Source organism: Candida oxycetoniae (genome assembly GCF_023343755.2).
Source record: "Candida oxycetoniae strain CBS 10844 chromosome Unknown scaffold11, whole genome shotgun sequence".
NCBI lineage: Eukaryota > Fungi > Ascomycota > Pichiomycetes > Serinales > Debaryomycetaceae > Lodderomyces > Lodderomyces oxycetoniae.
In genome coordinates, this window is record NW_026055485.1 from 224,404 (window position 1) to 249,932 (window position 25,529).

Genomic DNA, 25,529 nt, shown 5'->3' on the forward strand with positions numbered 1-25,529 from the left:
TCGTTTCACTCGTCTAGTCTAAGCTCATTTATTAATTTGTAGTTTATTCAATAATTATAGTGTACAAAACTATACGTTTTTCACCTCACTGGTTTGATTGCATCTTTACACACTGTGGCAGCTTGAACAACACTATTAAGCAGAGCAAGATAGTGTTGTAACAAGCTAGTCAGTGTTGGTGGCAGCTAGTCAGTGTTGGTGGCAGCTAGTCAGTGTTGGTGGCAGCTAGTCAGTGCTGCTCCACTATCTCGTTCTGCTCGATAGTGGAGCTTTCAGCAACATATACTACTCAAATTATATCCAACACTTACCCTCTCAACTTTATCACCATAATACAACAAAACAAACTCCTTGATAAATGATATATCCTGCGCGCTATATGGATCCAATTCGATTTCCAACATGTCCTGATACGATATGTGTAACGTTTCAATAATTTCTTGCCTCACGAGTGTTTGATCCTCTTCAGTTTCAAAATGGGCCTGTTCTTGTTGTATAGCATCTATGATTAATTCGTCTATATAGTTGAACCACTTGTATGTGAATTTGTGGAAATACCCTACTATTTTCAAAAGATCGATAACATCGACTTTTTGATGTAAAGACGCTGTGGTTTTGGTTGATGTAGCTTGAGCATTAGGTTCCTCTTCTGTAGTATCTAGCTGCTGACCAGCAGACGCAAACCATGAGAAGGCTGACCAAATCGACTCTGTCCACGATAAAGGCTCTACCGCCTCCAATTTCCACCATGCAGGTTCATTCTCAAGTTGTGACGATGGGGAAGATAAGTCGGTGACCGTTTTGCGCAAAGGCAGGGGTGTGAAGGAGCTCTTCAGACGTGTCTCTGTTTCCCTGTGCAATATACTTGCGGCATCATTTGAGGCTACCCTTATCAAATCATCTGTTGACACATTGGCGAGATGTGTCAAATTTAAATTCTTCAAAAATGAGTTTGAGTAAAGTCTTTGAAATTTGTGGTAGTCTCTGATTGTTGCTTTGAGTTGATGGAAGCTTTGCTGTTTCGAATGATCATGTTCATTGGTAAACACTTTAACGGTGTTGCCGATTTCAACTCCAACGTCATATATTGAGTGGGTTTTCAATATTTCATCGCTTGTAACGCCAATGTACCCATTGACCCGGTCTCCAAATACTTCTCCCAGGGACAATTCATTTAATCCCACGCTATATAGAGGTTGCTGTGATTGCAAAATCCGTTCACTTAGTTTGATATTATTAGGTACTACTGATAAAACAGTGAGAAGGTAACTGAAAGATGTAAGAAGCTCATAATTGTAACTGCTGTCCCTGGTATATTCTTCTTCTCCCTCATTGTTATTATTATTTTCAGTCCCATTCTCATTCTCATCTCCCTGATGGATGGCATTCATGTGTAATTCATTGAATATCATTATATTTTTCCTTAGCAAACTTTGTTTGAAAATGACAAACACAAGGGGACCTAGAATTTGAAACATCTTTGGCAATTGCAAGAGCAAATGATGCTGGTTGTTGTTTTTGTCCATTGTACTTGATTTTGGATTCGCTAGTTTGGCGGATACTTTTTCAAATACCAGAGAAGTGGTGAAATATGCATTTAAATCAACCTGCTCGGTTGGATTTGCTTTAATCTTAGTTTTCAAGTCTTCAAGTACCTCTCTCAAATCAGGAATGTACTCCCATCCAAGGTTTATAAACTCATTTGGTTTCCACTCACTAGGTTTAGGTTTACACAATACACCTAGTGAAAACATTTTCAAATTCTGCCTACTATCATTATTATTATCTTCAAGTGTGAACTGTATAAAGCAGCAAACACCATAATACATCTCTTTGCCCGATTTGTGACTTATGAATACAGTTGCGCTTGCCGAATCGTGAATTCCACTAGGAAGCGACTTGTACTCAACGCCGTCGATCGCAAACTCAGAAGAGTAAAATTTCACCCATTGAAGTTTATAGCCTGACTTCATGTCAAACTCTGATAAGAATATAGCAACAACATTTGACGGTTCGTATATCATTCTGTTATAATAGAAAAATAAAAAAGGTAGTAAAGTTGTACTAGGTGGGGTGGGGGGGATAAACCTTGTTCTATGCTGTGTCTGTCTGTTGTCTCTGTCTGTAGTGCTTGTATGTGATGTGTGTCTGTGTCCAAGACAAAATTTGTATTTTCCTTGATGCGGCTCTTTGTCAATACAACTCAAGTGGTTATATACACTGAAACAAACGTTGAACTACTCGTACTTTTTACGAGGACTCGCTATAAAGGATTCCAGTTGAATTCACTTGTATCAGAACTTTTGATTTTCGGCAATAAGCGGTGATAGGGTCAAAATAGAAAACTCTATTTTGAGAAAACTTCTTACACTCATTTTTTTCATCTAAACTAGTACAATATATATATGTATATATCAGCCTTTGATCGATTAACCTCTCCATGATATCTTTGATTGTCTTTGATTGTCTTTGATTGTCTGTAATTGTCTTGCTAGCAATTTTTTTTTTAGGTCCTTATTCTCAAAATAAAGTTAATAATCACAGCAGCTAGTAAAAAGACGCACAACATTGTAGGACCAAACCTGTCATCGTATGGACCAGAACCTCTCAATCTAATGGCCTTGGCTCTCCAATGGTAAGTAACCAAAGCATAAAGCATGGTAAGCATTGCAATGAATGTAAACAATCCAGCTGAGATTCTACCAACGTAATCACCAAAGTTCAATAAACCAACACCTAATGAACCCAAAATGACTGTAAAATTCAACCACGACAAGAAAGTTCTTTCATTTGCGAAAAACACTTTTGGCTCTACTCTTGCTGGTAAAGCTATTCTTTTATTTGTTGATGACATTGTGGAAAAAAAAAAGAAGAGAAGGAAGGGAAATAAGGGTAATAACTCTTAGATGACTATAGCACAACTCCAATTCTTTGAAGGGGAAGGAGGGGGGGAGGGCGGCAATACCTAGCAAAACGTTGACTCTGTCCTCAAAGTAGTTGATACACAATGTGCGTGTCGGAGTTGAAGTGGAATAACTATCAATCGATCATTCTATGAAATTTTATTGAAAGGTGAAAGCTTAATTTAGTATAAGCGCCGCACTCGTGGTGATAAAATTCTGATAACATAATAGCCCAATAGAAGGATTACTAAGGTATTATGTAAGGATATATATTAGACCAAAGTGCGAAAGACCACGTGGCGTGAATTAGCTCTCTGAAAAGGGAAGCTCTAACCAAAAAGAGGAGCAGGCTCGAAGCAGGCTCTGACCAAAAAGAGAAGCGGGCTCGAAGCAGGCTTTAACCAAAAAGAGAAGCAGGCTCTAATCAGGCCTATTTTTCAATTGATAGTTGGTTCTACTTGTATATCCTTCCCTCTCTTCTGAATTTTTTCTCATTCAGATGCATAATTTCTAAACGTCTCTAAGTTACAACGGTGATATCAAATAATTTCGTCTACATTATTATCGTTATCGAAAGGATACATGCTATACGTTATGGGATATCTGGAAACAACTTTGAATTGATATCAAAGTTTAGTCTCTTTAATTAAAAAAAAGGTTTTGTTTTTTAGCTTAGTCAAAGTAGCACTATTAAGGTAAACTTATCGCCTTGAAGTCAACCCCCTTTGTCTCCTAAAATTAGCAAAAGTGGAGAAGAATAGTAATCAAAACTTTTTCTTTGAGAAAAAGTAATAAAGAACATATTTGTAGAAGTATAGGAAATTTTAGATGTAAAAATCCAGATTGTCACAGATGTAGTATAGAGGTGTAGTATAGAGGTGTAGTATAGGGGTGTATTAGTATTAGGTAGTGAGGTGTATCGGTATAGATAGTGTCGCTCGATAGTGTCGGTGTAGTCAGTGTGCTCCACTATCTCGCTTCGCTCGATAGTGTCTCTCGATAGTGTTGAAGATATTCTATCAATAATTATAGAAGCTCAAGTTTTTAAATTGTGAAAAGCTATACCCTTGTTGAAAAAAAATTTATTTCATCACGTGCCTCACTTCCCCGCAATAATTTTACACACACACCTTAAAATTCTATTTTACCTTGTGTTCATTAATGCTACTTTTTACTCAAAGTATTCCTTATATCAATTTTTCTGTTTCTCTCCTTTGCTTTTTTTTTTTGCTTGTATTCTCAATTGCTCCTCTTTATCATCTTCCAATATATATATCTATCATTTGTCTAACAAATAATGATTGTACGATAGTGCTTGTGCTGTTTCTGAATCGAATATATCAAAAGCTCACATAATGATCCAGTCTCATTTTTTTGACATCGAAATGGTTGCGTGGTCTAGTTGGTTATGGCATATGCTTAACACGCATAACGTCCCCAGTTCGATCCTGGGCGGAATCATTTTTTTGCAAAATGTTTTTTTTTTAATTTATTTTTCTCCTGAAGTGACAGGAAATTGGCAAACTCCTCTATTTTACATCTTTTTACAATATAGCTAGTCAGTGTGCTCCACTATCGAGCAGAGCGAGATAGTGAATATGAGTGTCTACAATATGATCTATAAAATCTATTTTTTGTCTCCTTTTCCTACCCCTACCCCCACCCAGCTTCAAAAGAACTTCATTTATATCTCCCCTTTCTTCATTTATATCTCCCCTTTCTTCATTTATATCTCCCCTTTCTTCATTTATATCTCCCCTTTCTTCATTTATATCTCCCCCTTTCTTCCTTTATATCTCCCCTTTCTTCCTTGGTTCTAGTAACAAGTTTCCTAGTGGTATATCAGAATGGCCCTTACCAAATGCATAAACTGAATTACCTCTGACAATAGTTTCCAATACTCTCCCCTTAAACTCCATACCATCATAAGCAGTCAATTTATTCTTAAAAAAAGTTTTGTCATTCTCAATTTTGAATGTTGCTTCCGTGTCAAGTATACATAAATCGGCATCATACCCAATTTTAATGGCGCCTTTCCTATTCTCCAAACCTACTTGTTTTGCGGTATTTAATGAACACCATTTGTTAATTTCCACAAGACTAATAGGCGGATTGAGCTTTTGACCCTCGGTAAACAATATTGGTAATCCAAGTCCAACACTAGATATACCGCCCCAAGCTTCGAAAAAATCTCCCTTTTCTAATCCCTTGAGATCGGGCGTGCACGGGGAATGGTCGCTCACGATTGTGGTGATAATGTCGTTGCGTAACGCTTTCCATAACAATTTTCTATTGTCATCTGTACGTATTGGTGGACAGCACTTGAAATGAGTAGAGCAGTTGCCGATTTTCTCGGCACAAAGAGACAAGTAATGGAAACAAGTTTCTGCTGTAATTGGAAGTCCCTTTACTTTTGCTGCCCTGAGCAATGGAACAGCTTCGTGAGTTGCCAAGTGTACAATGTGAAGTGGTACGGTGGGGATTAGTGTAGAGCAATTGATAATCTCTGCAATTGCAGTTGTTTCGAAATTGTCTGGTCGCGAAGCAAGGAATGCAGCATATGATGTGGCATCGATGTTTGTTAAAAACGGCTCTGCTTTTGTTGCTAGAGTTAATGGGGTATCGATTTTTATGTCTTCATTGAAGAAAGAAGACCCAAATCGTTCTGGGTGAAGTCTATATTGTAAAGACTCCTCTGTTGATCCATTTCGACTGTGTTTATTCACTTTTATTGCGTTTTTTCCAAAAGTTGGTTCAGCACCTGCAAGTATGGGGTTATGGGCCAATGCCATTGCTTGTTCATCACTTAATACACTGTGATTTATGGAACCCGCGTGGTTATGAGGAAGACAACAGTTTTCGTGTTCATCATGGTGATTTCCTGGATCCTTTTTGAGTAGTTTGACTACTGGCATTGGTGCCCTATCAATGAAAGAAGAGGACATGCCTAGATCGAAATCCGTGCTTATCAAAAGCTCGTCTTCGTGGGCAGGTACCGGTGAAAACTCTACTGGACTGTTGCAAGTAGACCCATCATCTGATAAACTGAACTCGACCCTGTTTTCTGTTGTTGGTTGCATTTCAGCGTGAAACATCAATAATGTGTTTTCGTGCCGAACAATCTTCATCGCCTCATGGATAGTTTTTGGGGTGACTGCGGGGAACTCCTCTACACCGCTTTCAATCATAAATGCTTTAAATCCCCGTACACCCATTCTTATCAAGGGAATAAGATCTTGTAAATTATTAGGGATCAAACCACCCCAAAATCCAACATCTACCCAACATTGGTTCCTAGCAGCATTTATTTTCAAATTAAAATTGGCCACAGTTGTAGTTGGCGGGATAGCGTTCAATGGCATGTCAACTACTGTTGTTACACCTCCCGCGGCTGCTGCCTTTGTTCCCGTTGCAAACCCTTCCCATTCAGTACGACCCGGTTCGTTAAGGTGGACGTGAGAATCTACTAAACCTGGCATAATAACCGCCGGCGATACATTACGATAATCTATGGGTAAAACATTGTATAGACGGAGTAGCGGATCGTCAGATGCAAGTACTCGATTTGCAATGTGTAGAATTTTACCTGTTTCTATCGAAAATATAACTGTTGCGTGTATAATTTCGGTGCCAATTAGCACCCTACTAGAAGATAATGCTCTGGACATTTAATAAATAAATTTTTTTTTTTTTTTTTTGGTTGATGGTGATGGTCCAGAAAAGATGTAGACTACGTCAATGTGGGTTTTTCAATTTTATAGATCTTTATTTTCATGCAAGTTTCTGTGTGGTGTAATACTTGTGGTATGATAATGATTCAATATCTGTGTGCTTCTCTGATCCCCTTTGGAAAAAGAAAAGAAAGAGGAAAAAATGAGAAGGAGAACAAAAGAGAAAGAGAGAGAAATCCCTTATTTCAAAGAATCAAGTGGGGGGGGGTAGAGGTGGACAAGGATATTCCAAAAAGGGTTCTGCTTTTTGATGGTTAGACGGCGAGATAATAGTTCCAAACTTGGCTCATTGTGATAAGTATTCGATTCGGATATCGCCGAATGATAAGAGGAAAACAAAAGGTTACAAAACCAAAAAATTGTAGGAGCGGAAACGGGAACGGAAAAAAAAAAAGAAAATATTACGTCAGCCAAAATTTGATTTGTTGAGGGGGCGGAGGCCGAAGGGGGCTCATGTCCACTGGTCAGCTCCATAATTAGTGTGGGCTCATGTCCAGTGGTCAGCTCCAAAACTAGTGTGGGCCCATTTTATAGTCATAGAAATGGCAGTTTCTTCACTATTACAACTAAACTTATTTAATTATTCGAATTTTACTCATTTACCCCTATATTATAGGTGATTAATTGTTTGCCATTTTTGTCATTAATACCACGGAGATATAACGAATGTAATTCCTCTTTAGCATCTTCATTGAATTGGATCTTGTTAGTAGGGGCATCGCTCAATTTACCTGTTTCGTACCATTCAACTATCTGCGCCAATGTCTTTTTTTTCAACTCTGGATTGTTTTTCAACAACTCAGTGACCCAGAATCCAGCACATATTATATTTTTAAAGATAAACAAGGATGTTGGAATCGAGACTGGCTGCATCGACATACCGCCATAGGTCAACATTAATCCATTATGATTCAATTTCTTGGCAATCCCCTGAGACGACTTGCTTCCAACACAATTGAGGGCGAGTTTCACTTCACCTTGAGTTTCTTTGACACGAGACTTGATATCAGCGCTCACTTCTCTGGACAAGTTTTCCTTTTCAGAAATGACTATTGTCGCACCCAATTGTTTCAATTTTTCTCTAGTTTCATCGAGATCATCTCTGTCTCTAACCACCGAGATTGAATTGATTCCCAAAAGTTTACCGATTTGAGATGCGTATTTTCCAACTGCCGAAGTTCCTCCGTTTTGAACAAACCAATCTTTTCCTGATCTAAGTTTTACATAATGAGTCAACATGAGATACGCAGTGGGTGGATTTACAGAGATTGTAGCAGCTTGACTCACAGTTAGCCCCTTTTTGGCAGGATCATTTTGCTGCTGTGTTTGAGCAGGGTTGGGCAATTTGATAAAGTTGGAGACGGTCCCCAAGGCATGAGTTCTCCAAGTACCAAAATTAACGTTACTTGGGATCACCCAATCCCCAGGCTGGAAATCCTTGACATTTTCGCCAACTTTCAAAACTTCAAATAATCCCTCGTTACCACAAGGAGCAGCTGGTTCTTCAGTGCCAAAGTCTAAAGTTTTCGGTGGCTTTGAAGGGTATACTCCTTGGATTTGATTGATATCAGATGGGTTTACAGGAGATGCCAATGTTTTAACAACTACCGCATCTGGCTTCAAATTCTCATCATCAATTTTAAAACTATGAGTGAATAATACTTCCTGTGGCTCTCCATGTTGCTGATACAATACTGCTTGAGCGGTGATCATTGTTCTTTTGAATACAAAGGGAGTAATTCGTTGAATTAGTGACATTCTAGGTCTGTGGTGAGAGAAGGAAAGTGAAAGAAAAAGGTAGGTGGAGTTACTATGCAATTAAATCCAATTGATCCAATCGCATAGTCCGGGGATTAATTTTTTTTTTTTTTTTTTTTTGGGTTATTCACTTTTTGTGTTATTTTTCATTAATTAATAACTCATACAGGTTTCTATACCCATTTCTATATATCCTTTTTATCCAACTCCTTTAATTTTTGTTGCTTTTGCAATCTCTTTAACTTTGTGTTTTGGAAGGTGCCCAATACGAAATATATCAAGCTAAAGAAAACCACCCATAAGTCCGGGTGAACAAATTTTTGAGCAGCAATCAAGGCTAAAAATGAGGTGACCAATGAAGATCTCAATACTGGAGGCAATCCTTTTTTCAATCCCATTTTTATAGTATATACTATTCTTTTCAACTCGCCACAGATGTTGGTCCCCTTTGTAGGAGCATAATTGTTAATTAATGAGATCCAAGACACAAAACATACTGATAATGTAGGAGTAACCGTTAAAAGGGAAGTAAGAAGTTGTAACACTTTTTGTTTTGGAGTTAATGGAGCTTTAAAGTTTTTGTTTATCACTGAATACATATTGTGACTTATTGGCGTTGAAATCAAGCTTCCGTATATAATCATTTTCAACAATTTCAGACTGAATATGTGTTTCACTTTCATGCCAAAAATGGATGTTTCTTGGTATTCATTTGTGAGAACAGATGATACTATTTCGTTCAATCCATTGAGAATCCCTGAAGTTATCGACTTGGTTAAAAGTGGATACTTGAGGAGATAGTATAAGTACTGTGCGTTTAAAGCTTGAACCGACATGCCAGCTGGTGGTGGAAAAACTAGTTGAAAAAGTGTAAAGTGTGTCAGAAATCTATGCAAGCCTGTTGAAGTTCAACAAAGAGGGGTAAAATTGAAGCATTCTAGTCTTTTTTTATATCTTTACTTATCTTTGCAAAGATATATATTTTTTTTTTCATCATCCTTCTTAGCGCGTATTATTTTTTTTTTTTTTTGGAGATGTTTTTGTTTTCCCCATAAAATAATCTTTGTGATGATTATTCCTACTAAAGGAATAAGTTTCCGAGGATTTGTATGCCATGTCAAGGTTGAGATCGAGTAAGACAAACACGCGGATAAAGGTGTGTTTTACTTGGTCCGCTAGAATTAGGCTTTATAAGTGTAGGACCTGGGCAACGTGGTAACTAAAGTAACTGGACAGTCGAGCGAAGCGAAGCACTATTGAGACTATCGACACTATCGACACTATCACTATCCAGCAAAGCGAGATAGTGAAGCACTATCGACACTATCGAGTAACTGAGCAGCTAGGCAGCTCTATAGTAAACGCATCGAGAATTGACCAGTCGGGTGAAATATAGGCGTAGCACATGAAAAAAAAAGGGTAAGTTGAATCGAGGAAGCTTTGGATAGCTCTTATAGAGAAGTTACATTGAGAATATAATTGTAAAGTGGATTCGATTTGGTTTTTTACGATAACTCTAAAGTCAATTTACTTTTATGAACACTGTTTTCCACTATCTCGCATAACTCTAAAGTCAATTTACTTTTATGAACACTGTTTTCCACTATCTCGTTTTGCTCGATAGTGGAGCACACTAGTTGTCATATCTTTCTGTGGATTGCCAAAGATTTTTAGGCCTTGTATATTTTTTTTGAAAATCTCTGCGATATTGATTTGCTCAGTTTTCATGCCAAAAAGTAGATAAATTCGACACTATCTAGCCCAGCATGATAGTGGAGCAGCACTGACTAGTGACACTATTTCCTTTCATAAATCCATACTTGCCTTCCTATATACCTTTGTCACCATTCTTGTGCTATTCCTAAGTGAATCATTGGATCTCAAAAGTTTCATATATTTTTCTAGGTTCGGATGTAGTAGAAAATTGATCTCTGGTACAAGTGTAAAATTGCGCACCATTTCAATATAAACTACACTTTCAATAACGATATTTATCAGTCACATATAAAAACTTTATGAGTTTTTGGTTTTAATTATGAGAATTCACTAAAATTAATATTGTACCTTTTTCCGGTATATATGAGAAGAACTTGGGGTAATTTTTGTACCTGTGACACTATCAGCCATAGGGTTGTCTTACAATGTCTTTCTTCAATACTATCTTGCTACACTTTTTAGTTGAAAGACCAAGCTACAAAGAGTTGCTCCACCATCGAGCTGAGCGGCACTATCGGGCAGCACTATCGGGCAGCACTATCGAGCAGAGCGAGATAGTGTCTACAAAGAGTTGCTCGATAGTGTCGCTCTGCTCGATAGTGCTGCTCGATAGTGCTGCCCGATAGTGGCGCTCAAAATCTATCGATTCTCCCCCTTAACTAAATAGCAAGCCCTACTGCTTTCAACACCAATGTTTATCGTATTTGTAAAGACAATGTAACTTAGTTAAGTTGGTTTAATGAGATCTTATTTCATAGTTGTACCTTCACTTGTTCCTATTGTCCCACAAGCTTGGGGGAGGGCTTATATTCTATTTTATTTTTTCTTTTTTTTTCATTTCCTCGAGAGATTTTAGAGATTCAACTATTGCGTCATTGTACAACTATCTTATTGAAAGGAGATAGCCACTAACGTAAAACCCTTTTTTTTTTAACCAGTTAGATCAAAATAGGTGTTATTGTATCTTATAACGGAAAGATGGTCAAAGTGGGGTTGCTTCTGTACATTTTTTTTTTCAAAATAATCTAGATTAACTTAATTTAAAAAGCGGGGGGGGGGGGAAGAAAGTTAGAGGAAAAAAAAAAAAAAGTAAAATGTTTACAAATCTCATAACCCCATCACGGGTTTGGCATGTAGCGATCTTGACGTGGAGTGACAATAAATTCTAATAAACACACAGATGAAATTGCAATGCACCTCTATTTGTCAAAACTAAGTAAGGGAAATCAATAAATCTACCTCTGCAATGAGAATATTATGTATATTCTCTCACTTTTTCTCTGTGTGAGGAAGATTGAATGTGTCCAACATTAACTTAATAGTAACAAGATGGCAAGTCTATCGTCCTGGAAAGCGCAATGACGAAACAGAGGGGTGTGTGTCGGAACGTTCATGCAAAAAAAAAAAATAATAGTTTTACACACTGCACAACTTCAAACATCATACTGTTTCTTCTGTTATATGACTTCTGTTGTATGACTTCTGTTGTATGACTTCTGTTGTATGACTTCTATTCTATGACTTCCATTCTATGAATTCTATTCTATGACTTCTGTTTTTTGTTTTCTTTTCTCTGTTTTCTGTTGTTCCATCGAACCCGACTTTGCAAAGACTTATAATGGGAGATACATGACTTTTAACCAAACACTTTTTCTCCTTCTCTCTTTCCCTCTCCATACCCAGATGCATTAAAGGTTAACACTTTGAGAAATTAGCCAGAAAAATTTCTTTGCACTTTATATACACACGGCAAACGCAAAACACGCAAAATTATTAAAGACTTGCAAGTGAAATAGCAACATTAAAACTGCAGTAGTAAAAGTTAAAAGTAACATAGTCAAGGATGTGTCGAACAATCATAAACTATTTTTGATTAAAAATCATCTTTTTATTGGAATATCTGGTATGAACTGTTATAAGAGATGATTACTGGGGGGGTAATAGAAGGCCCCTATATAAAGTCGTGCCCTAAACAAATTCTTTCCCTTGTCATGCCCTATATAAATTCTTTCCCTTGTTGTGCCCCATATTATCATGTTGGCGCCTAACATTAATTTTTCAGCCTCTTTTGACCCCAGGAAAAATTATGGAAAATCGGAATTTCTATCTTGGTTTTTGTGTCCACGTCAAAATAACTTGTCTGCAGTATTTGGATGCAATAGTTACTTAAAAATAAAATAGACAGGCAAATTAAATTGGTATTGTATTCTTCCGACCACTATCCCCCATTTCTCATTCCCCCCCCCACGTCCTGACAGATGTATTCGTATAAGGGTTGTTGTTAGCTTATCTAGTTTTTTTTTTAAACACTAGTGACGTGACGCCAATATTTTTAATTTTTTGTTTTTATTAAGGCCTTTGATATTCGGTCGAATTCAATATATAAATATAAATAGTATATAACCCATTCTACTTATTACTAGAGAAGGGTACTTGCTTTATCCTAAAAAAATTGCTTTACCATATATATTAATTTATATATATATATATATATAAGAGACGGGAAAGAAATCTATATTGTTACAAAGCCAAGGATAAAGACAATTCACAAAGAAATTCACGAATTTACGAATTTACACTATGAGTACCGACTCGGATACGGAGAAGGTTATTATAGATCAACATGCTAACGATGGCCTTTTCGAAAATGCTAGCTCCTCCTCAAGTTCAAATAAAGGCTTGAAAAATAAAGATGCTTCGGAATTGGAGTCTATGGATGATGAAGCAGAACGTGTAGATGGAGAACGTGGGAATATTTTGGCACAGTATACAGAAAAACAAGTTATGCAAATGGGGCGGAACTATGCCATAAAACATGATTTGGACCCTGAGTTATTTTCTAGAGCTGCTGCGGTGGCTAGGGCACCGAATGCTTTTAACTCCATGCCGTTTTTGAGTGATAAAGAAAAAAGCGGGCTTTATATTGAAAACACAAAAAAATGGCACGTACCTATGAAGTTGGTGGCAGTTATTGCAGTAGGTTCAATGGCAGCAGCAGTACAAGGGATGGACGAGTCGGTTATCAATGGCGCCACATTGTTTTATCCAAAAGCATTTGGTGTCACTGAGATGAAGAATGCTGATTTGATTGAGGGATTAGTCAACTCTGCTCCTTACTTGTGTGCTTCGTGTGTAGCTTGTTGGATGTCTGACTCTTGGAATCATTATTTGGGAAGAAAGTGGACGATTTGGGTGACTTGTCTAATTTCAGCGGCAACATGCATCTGGAGTGGATTCGTTAATACGTGGTGGCATTTATTTATAGCAAGATTTTTTTTGGGTTTTGGTATTGGAATCAAGAGTGCTACAGTTCCAGCATATGCAGCTGAGTGCACTCCTAAACAGATTAGAGGTGCATTGGTTATGTTGTGGCAATTTTTTACAGCTGTTGGTATTATGTTTGGTTACGTGCTGAGTTTAGCATTTTATTATGTACCAAACCACAGCTTTGGCACTGGATTAAACTGGAGATTGATGTTGGGAAGTGCATTTATTCCGGCAGCTATTGTTTTGTTCCAAATCCCATTTGTTCCAGAGTCCCCACGTTGGCTAATGGGAAAGAACAGACACAAAGAAGCTTTTGAGAGTTTGGAACAACTAAGGATTGAGAGGATTGCTGCGGCGCGTGACACGTTTTATCAACATGTGCTTCTTTTGGAGGAAGGCTCTTATGATATACCTACTTGGAAAAGACTTATACAAATGTTTTCTATTAGAAGAAATAGAAATGGTGCTATTGCCTCGTGGATTGTGATGTTTATGCAACAGTTTTGCGGTATCAATGTCATTGCCTATTACTCATCATCGATTTTTATCTCGGCAAACTATAGCGTCATTTCGGCACTTTTAGCATCTTGGGGGTTTGGTATGATAAACTTTGTTTTTGCAATACCTAGTTTCTTTACAATTGACACTTTTGGCCGTCGGAACTTGCTATTGTTTGCGTTCCCATTTATGTGTGCATTTTTGCTTGTTGCTGGTTGCGGCTTTTTAATTACAAATACGCGAGGACAGGTTGCAATGGTAACAGTGGGTGTGTACCTATTCAGTTGCGTTTACAGTTCATCTGAAGGTCCTGTTCCATTTACCTATTCAGCAGAAGCGTTCCCATTATATATTAGAGATTTGGGTATGGCGTGGGCAACAGCCACATGTTGGTTCTTTAATTTTATTTTGGCATTTACTTGGCCTAGAATGCAGAAAGCAATGACTTCCACTGGTGCTTTTGGGTTTTATGCAGCTTGGAATGCAATTGGTTTCTTTTTAGTTTTGTGGTTTTTACCAGAGACAAAAGGCTTAACTTTGGAAGAGTTGGACTCTGTATTTGAAGTGCCCATGTATACGCATGCTGTATATAGGACAAAAACATTTTGGAATGGCATCCAAAGGTATGTTCTTAGGAGGAAGAATGTGGTTGACCCACCTCCACTCTATGAACATCAAAGAATGGCTGTTACTTCTGAAGAGTGGAATGACAAGCCAGAAGTTTCCATGATAGAATAGAGGATAAAAAAGAAAAAAAAATACACTATCGAGCATAGCGAGATAGTGGAGCACACTAGCTGCCACAGACACTATCGACACTATCGACACTATCGACACTATCGAGCATAGCGAGATAGTGGGGCACACCAGCTGCCACTGATACTATCGACACTAGTTGTCACCGACACTATTAGATTTCGTATTCAACTTGATATATCTTTATTAGTGTCGCTACTCTCTACTCTCTACATACTGCTCCACTAGCTCGCTTCGCCTCGCTAGTGTCGCAAGAATACTTTGCTTTACTGGTTAGAATGACAAAGTTATAGTGATTTAGATTTTTGTAATTTGAAATGCCCTTTTTTTTTTAAGTTGACTCACCAATTTTATGTTTCTTTTTTTATTTTATATTATCTATTTACTTGCTCTGCTTTGGTTCCTTGCCTTACCTCAAAAAATCTCTCAAATAAGACCCCAATTTATTTGCACCATCTTCTAAAGCATCTTTCAAAACCTCCATATCTTGATTTGCATTTCCTGAAAATCTGGAAGCAAACTCTCTAGCACTTGCTTCCAAATCACTCAAGCTGATACCATTTGTGTTTGAACGTGTAGGCTGCTGTTCCTCTTCTCCAAAGTACGATGAAGAAGAGATTGATTGGGCCCCGTTAAATGCCTGTAACTTAGTTTTGGCTTCGTTTTTGGCATTTTCATCAAATCTTGGTCCTCTCCCAAAAAATTCGTCTGATGAAATTCCCTTTTGAGAACCATATTTATTAGCAACTTCTCCTGAATAGTTCACCTCTTTATACTGCTTAACCGGCCCCGTGGTGACATTGTTCTCTCCTTGTATCATACCAAAGCCTAGCTTTTGAAATTGCTGAGTAGTTTCTTGGACGGGCTGCGCAGCGCGATTCTCTTTCTTTATCGATGCCAAAGTTGATGGTTGTTTCTTTTCTTGTGATACTGAAGCAACAGCTGCTGAAGCTTTCACAGGCTCTTCGGGACTGTACCCCAATTTTTTCTTCTCCTCCTCTTCTTCTTTTGCTTTTCTTTCAATCTCATCAAAATCAATAATTTCGTCTTTGTTGATCTTCTTGGCTGCTCTTCTAGGACCATTACCACCTTTAGAGGATAATATTGATTTTTTGGCCGCAGTGGTGCTACTCTTTAATCTTGTTGCGCTCGCTGTTGTTCTAACAACGGGTTTCTTTTTCAGTAAATCATCAGTTGATGCATTAGGAGTACCGCTTTTCGAGCCAAGGGGTGATGGCGTTGGAGCAACTGGCTTGGTCCAATTTGAAAAAAAATCGTCTGTACTTTCACTTGGAGACTCGCTACTGGAATCGGCATCATTCAAATCCTCCAAGGTAACAATATCAGGATACTTTTGGGCATCTTGTGCCGATTTCTGTTTTAATTTTTCCTTGTACTTGTTGGCGACTGGCGACGTATACTTGGCCAAAGCGTCTACTTGGTTCATGTTATTCACAAATTGAGAACCACCATTCTTTAGGAAAAAATCCTTAGCATGCCGGTTTCCTCCAAATTTGAAATTCCTCAACTGTATTCTTTGCCAGGAATCCAAGTTAGACGACTTGACAAAGGAAACGTGAACACCTAGATTCCTGTGCACCGATGAACATTGTAAACATAAGAAAATACCAAATGGTATTGATGTCCATGTTGGATTCTTGTTGGAGCAGTCAAAACAAACTTGATTAGCAGGGTCTTTCCTGAGCTTATCAAACACCTTGGACGCTTCTTCCTTAGAAGCTATAGCGTCAGACATATCAGAGCAATCAAATGGACAAGTTTTACTCACACTAGGTGTCAATAAAAATTTCTCTATCCCGCAAAGCTATATATATTTTTTTCTCTCTCTCTCCTTCCTTCCACCTTTCACACTTCGTCTCTTTTATTTTTTCTTCATTTTTTTAGGCCCTATTGTTTCTTTTGATGGAAAAATGCCCAACTACTACGTTTTCTTAATGCTGTTTAGCTAATAATGTTTAGCTAGTAATGTTTAGTTACTACGTTATCTCTAATTGTATTTTGTTTGCTACGTTTTGTTTTGTTTTTTTCAATTTATTTACAAATTAAATCTTTCTACTTAATGGAATGGCCTTGACCCACCTCTGGCAAACTCAACTATTTTCCATCCTTCGGTCGTCTTGTTATCAAACTCCTCTGGGATTCTTGTGAGCACCATAGCATATGTACTTAACTGAATATGATCCTCAGTACCTGCAGCAATCTCTCCCGTTTTCGCATTTCTATATAAATGAATCTCCTGAGCTCTACAGCTCACCACAATAACGGGAGTATCATTTGGTTGCAACATTTTACAAGTAACCACATCGACTCCTCTAATGTCCAAAATCCTGCTATCTGAAAATAACCCTTGTTGGATAAACTGTTTGTTGTGTGCTTCCCAAACATTGTATGGAGCTTCACTAAACCATTCTTTAAGAACCTTGGCATCATTTTTATTATAAGCATCAATAATCTCAGGAACAATATAGTTGGTTAATGTCTTTTGAAAATCCGTGAGACGAAAGGAAGGATCCATATATTTAAATTGTTTAATTGTCTTTGCTTGTTCTGTTTCTGCAAAAAAACCGGCAACTTTTTCAATTATCGTACGTACAACACTAATTAACCCGTTTTCCGATTCGTCCCACCTTTCTTTCAAATATGCGATTCCTTTACCAATCGGCGACTTTTGTTTAAAAGTATCCCATTTCTCGCCCACAGATGGCCCCGATGCTTTTTCTTCAGTGGCCACTAATTCGGATCCAGCCTTTTCATTCTCCTTCACGGGCCCGCTGTATCCTTCCTTCAACCTCCTCTCTAATTCCTTTTGCCTCAATAATTGTCGCTGCTCTTTAGTTAAAAACCCTCCATACGATGTAGATGACCCATCGTCAATCACCTCAGAAACATCTTTATATATTTGAGTTTTTCTCACTGGCTCAAAGGCCTTATCTGCTGCTTCTGCGCTAACGCGAACTGATGTTCTGACACCTTTCCCCACAGGCGAGTCCCAAGCTTTTTGTGCCACATCGCCAACGGCGTCTGCTGTCTTCTTCACCATCACCCCTGCTGCACTACTTCCCTTTTGGGCTTTAGCGTAGGCTTCCTTAGCTCTTTTGAATGCCTCAGACTCTGCTAGCCTTCCAGACTCATCTTGCAAAGCTTTTATATTCTCTTTTAATTCGCTAGATTTTTTAACCTCTTGTCGAAAAGTATCAAGAAAAACTTTTAATGGTGTGGTGGGAGGCTTTTCACTGAAAACAAAAGAGGTGGTGTGAAATTTAGAGATAGCAACCACTCGGCCAGCTCTGCTGACGGATCTGTCAAAAGTGGACCTAATCATGGTTCTATTTACAAGTTGATAATACTTACAATCTTCTTCCTCATCAACTAAATTTTTCAAATCCGTGTGGAAAAAAAAAAAGATGAAAAAAAAAAAGAAAAAGAAATGGCCAGTAGTATATTATGAAGTCATATTTCTCACATTGAACTTATCATAAAGATTCAAGCCTTGTACGATACCGTAAACCAAGACTGAGCTGAATATCCCGATTTGCAAATTTGTAATAATTCTTGATTGGGCCTTTTCTATTTCCACTGCTTTTGAGTATGGAATATCGTCTCTAAAAGAAATCATCGTATACAACGGTAACCATTTGTTTTTCAACCATCTACCCAACGAGTAGTCGATTTTCTTTTTTGCCAAATACCAAACATTTGTCACTTTTGAAGACATTTCGTAATAATTTTCCAAAGCTAGTGTACAGATTGCGTCCAAGTCTTTCTTTCTCAATGGCGAATACTCTACAAATGCTTGCTCAATACTCTTGTGTTTATCAATTAGTTCCATCATGATTCTCACATCTTCAAATCCACAGTTCATACCCTGTCCATAGAAAGGCACCATTGAGTGTGCAGCGTCACCAATAATAAGAGCTTTTCCTTGAGGACTGTTGTAAGGAAATGCGCTTACCTGCATGAGAGAACCTCTTGGATTCTTAACGTATGCCTCGGCAAGAGCTTCTTCTCCAATCAATTTGACAGCATCGGGAAAGTTTTCCTTGAAAAATTCAACAAACTCTTTGCTCGATTTTATGGATTCAATAACAGACCATGGGCTGAAAAATGTGGTTGTAAACGACCCATCCTCATTTGCTAATGCAATCAACATAAACTTGTGTCTTGGCCAAATATGTAAATGGTTTGGGTCGATTGAAAATTTGTTGACACCATCTGGAGGGATGTACAACTCGATATATTGCATATCAATGTATTTTTGGGAAAAATCCATTCTCATATGTTTCTGCATTTGATATCTGAACTGAGAGTGTGCTCCATCTGCGCCGATAATATAATCAAATTCATACTTTTCCAACTTTCCCTTGGTATCCACAACCTCGATTACTGGACGTTGTTCTTGTTGTCCATGGCCCTGGTCCTGGTCCTGGTCCTGGTCCCCGCCCCGGTCCCCGCCCCGGTCCATGTTGGATAACTTGACCAATTTATGTTCAAAATATAACTCAACATTTTTGCTTCTCAATTCATCCAAAAGAAGATTATTGAGAAATGCCCTGTCTATTGAGTTTATGCACTCGCCATTTAACCCGTATAACTGAGACTCTTGTTTGAGCCCAGTGATATCATGAATCATCCTTCCCTTCATTGGAGTGACTCGGGAAAGGACTTTCTCGGCCAATTCATCATCAACATACCGCAATGCTCTAATTCCTCTATTGCTAACAGCTAAATTAATCGATCGGAGATTTCTCTGGCTCGCATCAGCTAATTTCGGGTCAGGTCTCGACTCAAAGAGAGTTACTTTGTAACCTTTAGAAACAAATGCCAATGCAGCAAGGCATCCCACTAGTCCCGCCCCGACTACCCCAATTTTAGTTCCTTCTTTTTCCTTAATCTTATCCATATTACAGAGCTTGTATCTTTAGTTTGGATCGTATAAATCTACGAGAAAGAATAAACCGGGAAAAAAAAAATTCATAAAATCATAAAAATCATCCTATTCTTTTCTTCTTTTTCTTATATATATATTTCAATTACACACTAACCTTGGCAAGCTTTATCTTCTTTTGTTCAACTATCTTTTTCAAATTGTCCACTTGCAGCTTTAAATCTTCGTTTCTTTGTGAGAACTCTTTATTTGCTTGGATGGTATTGGCTAGATTTTCCTTCATTGTGAGATGTTCGTATTTACTCTGCAATTCAGCTCTTTCCTTGTTTAATTGTTCCTTCTCTTGTAGAGCCGTTTCCAAATCCGACGTATATTGATTGCTTTGCTCAGAAATCTCGGTATGTGTTAGTTGAAGGTCTTCAATATTGTGCTTTGTATTGTTGATTTTTACCACCAAGTCTTCGTGAACCTCCTTCAAGTTTGATAGCTCGTTTCTGTTGTTGCTTAGCGAGTTTGCTTTCATTAGGTAAAACTCATTTTCGTAAAGAATGACTGGTGGGCTTAATTTCAATATCTGGGAGATATCGCCGTTTTTTACTGGGGAAAAGAACTCGGGTGAGTTTATAAAACTGAACAAATCGTCTCCTTCTAAAGAAGCAAGATTTTCTTGGTTTTCCATAAAGCACCAAAGTAGGAGTCGAAGAATGAAATCAATACCTTCAAAAACAATCAAGTCAAATAATAGCAAATTGAGTTCTTTTGAAAACATTCCACAAAGTAAATTTGGTAAAATACTTCGGTAGTATATAGACCAGTTTATACCCTGACTTGATATATGAGAAAAACAGCCCAATGAGTCTTCTAATGCACGACTCACCTTATACATGAATTCATCCTCTTTAATAGTCATATACCACTGATATATCTTTAATAAAATAAAAAATCTTTCCTCGTCCAGCATAGGTATTTCATAAAGCAACTCGTATACACTTGATAAAAACACTTCAAGAGCTTTATTGACCTCCTGATTGCTAGCATCCAAGGAGCGAATCAGCTTCACCACATCCTCAGAGGGAATTAGCACATCCTCAGAGCTGGGTTTTGAGTCACCCCCCCTTTTCAAACAGGCCTCAAGTTCCCTTTTACTATTGAACTTGTACTTGATTTCAAGTGTCTTACTGTAAACCCTGCCCCTCAATTCAAGGGGAATCCCATTGATTATATTTGTTTCTAAAACTTCAGCATTCTCATTTCTCACAATCTGGTTACTATAGTCGCTAATCACCCTTAGCCAAAAAGAGTCTTCATTTGCTTCAGTTTCGGGTAATGGTTTCACACTCAATGAGGCATCATTGGAAATGACACTATAGCTATTATTCATCGCAGGTGAACTGTAAAGCTTCATCTGCCTAATAAGCGATATATGCGACAAGCTGTCATCAGGTGTAAACTTCAATCCCTCATTGGGTAATTCGGGAAGCGCCTTTTTAAGGTCAATTGTTGCACTAAAATCAGGCAGACCAACAACAACCCTCTCCTCTTTTCTAGGCGGCAAGGGCGGTGATGTGATATCTGTCGTCATATTCCTATACTCTTTTCCAAAATCTCTTCTTATCAATATTGGTAAATGGAACCTGATTTCTGCATGATATTTAAACTAAGAAACAAGAAAGAGAAGAAAACAAAGAAAAAAAGATTAAAAATGGTATGTGCCACGTGAATGGAAAATACAGTTAACTAAACTTTTGGAGATGCTTTTCTTTATTCAAAGAGAAGAAGATTCTCCCGCAAAAAACGGACCGGGTGTGTTTGTGTGTTTGTGTGTATGTATGCGCATAGGTGTTTCCTTCTATAAAAGTCTTCGTCTTTTCGAAAAGTTGGAATGCAGGCTTGTACGCTTTTCGTCCTTGTTTTTCTCACTAGAAACGTCTCTTGATAAGTCTATTATTTCTTCAACATTCAGATTTGTATCGCTCTCGATATCAAAACAATTCATTTTTATAATCTTGTTACCCCTTTTGCGTTTCAAGGGTGAAGTTTTTGTTTTATTTTCAAATGACTCATTAATGTCGAAAACTTTTCCATCTTTACTTGCACTTTCATCACCTCCAGCTCTTGATTCTTTACTTGCACTTTCATCACCTCCAGCTCTTGATTCTTTACTTGCACTTTCATCACCTCCAGCTCTTGATTCTTTACTTGCACTTTCATCACCTCCAGCTCTTGATTCTTTACTTGCACTTTCATCACCTCCAGCTCTTGATTCTTTACTTGCACTTTCATCACCTCTAGCTCTTGCTTCATTACTTGCACTTTCATCACCTCTAGCTCTTGCTTCATTACTTACACTTTCATCACCTCTAGCTCCTCCCACATTTTCGTCTTCTTCTTTAGCAGGTACTAAAAAACGTTCTATTTTCAGCTTTTTCACTATACTAGGGGCATTGCTTTGACTTGTATTTCCAAAGGGGTCAATTGTTGCCGCTTTCATTTCGAGCACATCGCTGAGTTTTGGCCACCGAGACATGTCATTTGCCTCTACACAGGCATTTACACTTGATTCTGTATTAATTTTCACCCCATTCTCTCTAGCAAGCTTCGATGCCAGTGCTACCAGTGCAACTGAAAATCTGTCATCGCTGCTATTGAGCTGATTGAAACTATCGTAAAAGTTTTGAGGTAGTGATGAATTTTTAACTTTTCCTTCTGAGTCCTTGATATAACCGTTTGACAGTTTATTAGTTTGCTTTCCGTCTTTACTTGATGTTGATTTTGTTAATGTCGATGAGGAGGAGGAAGATGAGGGTGGGGAGGGGGGAGAGGAAAAGCCATCACCATCAACTTTTATCCGCTCTTCAGTTACTTCTATTAACTCCGAATAGGAATTCTTTGTATTTAATTTTTTGCCCGTTAATAAATCTTTTCCAACTTTTTCCTCACAAACCTCATAAATGTCATTGTTACTGGTAGCCAGTCTGGTCGATTCTTTGTCAATTTTCTCCTTCTTCTTCTCCTTTTTCTCCTCTTCTTTTTCCTCCATCTGCTCTGTTTTGCTTAGTTTTTCTCTAAATTCGTCCACCTCAACTTTGAGAGAGTTAGGTATAACAATTTCATCTCCCGACTTGAAAGACTCAGTTTCCTTCTTCTTGACGCTTGTCAGCTCGGGAACATCCTCTTTAGCCACAGACAAGACATTATCATTTGTAATGCTTTCCAGTTTATCCTTCTGCAGAGTACTTTTCTTCATTGTCTCTCTCTGTCCTACATCACCATGTAACTTGTTTCGTCTAGAAGAAGAAGTTCTGTTATCCTCAAGAATCTCAATATCATCATCACTCTCTTCATCGGAAGAATGTTCTGCTCGATAATCTTGCTCCAGATGTAATTGGAGCAAAGTTTCCACCCAAAAAATACGTTCTCTATTCCTTTCTTCAGCTGGAAACAAGTGTTTAACTGTACCTGGTTGAAACTTTCTCCAGTGCGCCTCACACTCGGGTATTCTATTTAGCCACTTCCGAACATTGAATAAAACATGAACACCACAATCATTAAAATTTCTCTGTCTTGGCACTCGAGCTGAATGAACACGTATATGATCTTTGGCAATATCCAAATCATATTTTTCCTTGCAATATCCAATAATAAATTGTTTTAAAGGTACTTTGACATGGTCTCTTCTCATTCCCAACGAGTCGAAAACAAAAATATCTGCAGTACTTTTTACTTTGGGATCCACTTCTTCTACATCACTATCTGCCTCAACGCGAGCTTTATTTTCTTTCTCAGCTTTTAACAAAGCAGGTAGATTTCTCACAATGCAACAATACCAATGTAGATCCTCATTAATGGGAATCACCACATATGGATAACTCATCAAATCAATCTTTTGCAACCATCTCCGAATATTGCCATAATAATCCTGTGGCCCCTCTTTTTCCTTTGAAACCAACTTTGTGTAAAAGAATGAGTTGAAGGCATAAATTTCATTAGATTTCACTTTACCTTCCTCTATGCTTTTTTGAATCAGATATTTCAATCCAAAATCTATCAACAAATCATTGACCCAATTATTATGAAACAATGTTTCAAAATCTTTGCGGTTGATGAACATCTCAGTTCCGTCATTGAACTTGAAACGTAATTCCGGATGAAAAGATGGCACCACCTCAGGTCCCACATGGTTTACATTATTAAAAAATTTGGCATAATCATTACCGTTAGCTTCAATGAGCTGAACGTCATCGCCATCAAATTCAGCTTTTCGACTGGTTTTGGAATTCTTTTCAAGCTTGTTGGCAGGCTTTTCCAATTCAACAAACTGTTTTCTTTCAACAGACTCTTTCTTTTCAAAAGGTTCTCTTTTTTCAACAGAGTCTTTTCTTTCAACAGACTTTTCACTCCTGACAGACTTTTCAGTAGGTAATACTCTGCAACTTCTCCGAAGTGCACTTCTTACAACAACGTTTTTCAACGGATCAATCACCTTTGGCGCTTTCAGTATTGAAGGCACTGCAACGGGCTCTTTCAGTATTGAAGGCACTGCAATGGGCTCTTTCAGTATTGAAGGCACTGCAATGGGCTCTTTCAGTATTGAAGGCACTGCAACGGGCTCTTTCAGTATTGAAGGCACTGCAACGGGCTCTTTCAGTATTGAAGGCACTGCAACGAGCTTTTTCAGTATTGAAGGCACTGCAACGGGCTCTTTTGAACGGTTCTCTTCAGCAAAGATTCCAAACTGCACTTTGGGATTTGGATACTCTTTGAAATAATCACGAAATTTGACAACTGTCCCATCATGTATTGCCGTAATGTATTCAAACCTGTCATTCAATTTCATCGCAAACGAGTCGCTACGAAAAACAAACTGTTTCAAGTGTTTGTCAATATCAACGACGAAATCGTCCACAGGCTGTTGATCTTTGCATATGTATATAAACCGGCCATTTGAAGAAACTGCCAAAGCAATACCGGGGCCTCTGTACCTTTGTGCTAAAGGTTTCCCCAGGTATTCATATGATCTCAACGATTGGCAAACTCGAGGCGGTTCTCGCAAACGGTGCTCGTTCAAGTTCAAGTACCGACCTGAACAATCTCGTACTTCAGATATCTTTCCTCGCGTTTTCTTTGCAAGTAGAAGCAAGCTGTCTCTTGACTCAATAATCTCCTGGGAATCGAGATTTTTATCTCTATTTCGTTTTGGAAAATATGTATGTTTTGTGGAGTCTGCTAGTGAATGGTGTGGTTTATAATGTGTTAAGGAGTCTAGTCGTAGACGATTTTGCTTAGAATCTTGTAATACTTGGGAAACGTCTGTGGACGACTTTTCTACCCGGATCGGGTTAGACATTGGGGATGGCTTCGACAAGGGCAGCGAGAGCAAAGTATCTGTAGGGTGAAATCCACCATTTCGTGGACTTTTGGATAGTTTTTTCTTTGTGGTAATCTCCTTGTTTTCGAAAGCATGATTAATCATGACGATCTAGATGTTCTCTCTTGCAATCAGGTGAATTGGAAACCATTCAAAAATCGTGGGGGAGGGAAATGAAAGAAATTCGTTTTAATAATGAAGCAGAGAATTTAAATGCTCTATACTGCCAGTCCTTACTTTAAGAAGAAGAAGAGTAGGGAAAAAAGGTATGAAAACTGCACTAGCAAAGCCAAGGGTGATGTTAGTGGAAGAGTAGCAGTAATTGCAAATCAATTAGGAGGAGGGAAGGGGGAAGGGGGAAGTCGTGTAGGAAGTCGTGTAGGAAGTCGTGTAGGAGGTCGTGTAGGAGGTTACGTAAGAGGTTATCTAGGATGAGTTGAAACTAGTAGATGGGTGTAGATAGAGCACTAGCGTTGTCTTTGACTTTATTATCGAGCAGAGCGAGATAGTGGGGCATATTGACTATAGGGTTATGAGAGTAGAGATGAGATGAGCTAGAGAAAAAAGAATACTACACTATTGAGCGACACTATCAAGCGACACTATCGAGCGACACTATCGAGCAA

General features: G+C 38.1%; 11 protein-coding genes across 11 annotated transcripts; 1 reads left to right on the forward strand and 10 right to left on the reverse strand. All coding sequences in view use genetic code 12, as the record gives it.

Moving 5' to 3' along the window:
- Positions 1-272: 272 nt before the first annotated feature.
- On the reverse strand, positions 273-1,973 carry KGF56_004679 (uncharacterized protein; the record flags this gene model as incomplete). The annotated part of the gene is made up of 1 exon (XM_049326143.1): positions 273-1,973. One exon carries the CDS (start codon positions 1,971-1,973, stop codon positions 273-275), a length of 1,701 nt encoding a protein of 566 aa, XP_049178334.1.
- Positions 1,974-2,506: 533 nt separating this feature from the next.
- Positions 2,507-2,854, reverse strand: KGF56_004680 (uncharacterized protein; the record flags this gene model as incomplete). Its single annotated transcript, XM_049326144.1, has 1 exon — positions 2,507-2,854. The coding sequence occupies one exon, from the start codon at positions 2,852-2,854 to the stop codon at positions 2,507-2,509; it is 348 nt and encodes a 115-aa protein (XP_049178335.1).
- Positions 2,855-4,693: 1,839 nt separating this feature from the next.
- On the reverse strand, positions 4,694-6,571 carry DAL1 (allantoinase; the record flags this gene model as incomplete). The annotated part of the gene is made up of 1 exon (XM_049326145.1): positions 4,694-6,571. The coding sequence occupies one exon, from the start codon at positions 6,569-6,571 to the stop codon at positions 4,694-4,696; it is 1,878 nt and encodes a 625-aa protein (XP_049178336.1).
- A 654-nt stretch (positions 6,572-7,225) lies between these two features.
- Positions 7,226-8,347, reverse strand: ETR1 (Etr1p; the record flags this gene model as incomplete). The annotated part of the gene is made up of 1 exon (XM_049326146.1): positions 7,226-8,347. One exon carries the CDS (start codon positions 8,345-8,347, stop codon positions 7,226-7,228), a length of 1,122 nt encoding a protein of 373 aa, XP_049178337.1.
- A 230-nt stretch (positions 8,348-8,577) lies between these two features.
- Positions 8,578-9,228, reverse strand: KGF56_004683 (uncharacterized protein; the record flags this gene model as incomplete). Its single annotated transcript, XM_049326149.1, has 1 exon — positions 8,578-9,228. One exon carries the CDS (start codon positions 9,226-9,228, stop codon positions 8,578-8,580), a length of 651 nt encoding a protein of 216 aa, XP_049178338.1.
- A 3,460-nt stretch (positions 9,229-12,688) lies between these two features.
- On the forward strand, positions 12,689-14,611 carry HGT19 (Hgt19p; the record flags this gene model as incomplete). Its single annotated transcript, XM_049326150.1, has 1 exon — positions 12,689-14,611. One exon carries the CDS (start codon positions 12,689-12,691, stop codon positions 14,609-14,611), a length of 1,923 nt encoding a protein of 640 aa, XP_049178339.1.
- A 427-nt stretch (positions 14,612-15,038) lies between these two features.
- Positions 15,039-16,385, reverse strand: GLO3 (ADP-ribosylation factor GTPase-activating protein; the record flags this gene model as incomplete). Its single annotated transcript, XM_049326151.1, has 1 exon — positions 15,039-16,385. One exon carries the CDS (start codon positions 16,383-16,385, stop codon positions 15,039-15,041), a length of 1,347 nt encoding a protein of 448 aa, XP_049178340.1.
- A 321-nt stretch (positions 16,386-16,706) lies between these two features.
- On the reverse strand, positions 16,707-17,972 carry TIM44 (protein translocase subunit; the record flags this gene model as incomplete). The annotated part of the gene is made up of 1 exon (XM_049326152.1): positions 16,707-17,972. The coding sequence occupies one exon, from the start codon at positions 17,970-17,972 to the stop codon at positions 16,707-16,709; it is 1,266 nt and encodes a 421-aa protein (XP_049178341.1).
- A 120-nt stretch (positions 17,973-18,092) lies between these two features.
- Positions 18,093-19,550, reverse strand: BNA4 (kynurenine 3-monooxygenase; the record flags this gene model as incomplete). Its single annotated transcript, XM_049326153.1, has 1 exon — positions 18,093-19,550. The coding sequence occupies one exon, from the start codon at positions 19,548-19,550 to the stop codon at positions 18,093-18,095; it is 1,458 nt and encodes a 485-aa protein (XP_049178342.1).
- Positions 19,551-19,680: 130 nt separating this feature from the next.
- Positions 19,681-21,117, reverse strand: KGF56_004688 (uncharacterized protein; the record flags this gene model as incomplete). Its single annotated transcript, XM_049326154.1, has 1 exon — positions 19,681-21,117. One exon carries the CDS (start codon positions 21,115-21,117, stop codon positions 19,681-19,683), a length of 1,437 nt encoding a protein of 478 aa, XP_049178343.1.
- Positions 21,118-21,384: 267 nt separating this feature from the next.
- ULP3 (SUMO protease) lies at positions 21,385-25,008 on the reverse strand (the record flags this gene model as incomplete). Its single annotated transcript, XM_049326155.1, has 1 exon — positions 21,385-25,008. One exon carries the CDS (start codon positions 25,006-25,008, stop codon positions 21,385-21,387), a length of 3,624 nt encoding a protein of 1,207 aa, XP_049178344.1.
- Between the last annotated feature and the right edge of the window lie 521 nt (positions 25,009-25,529).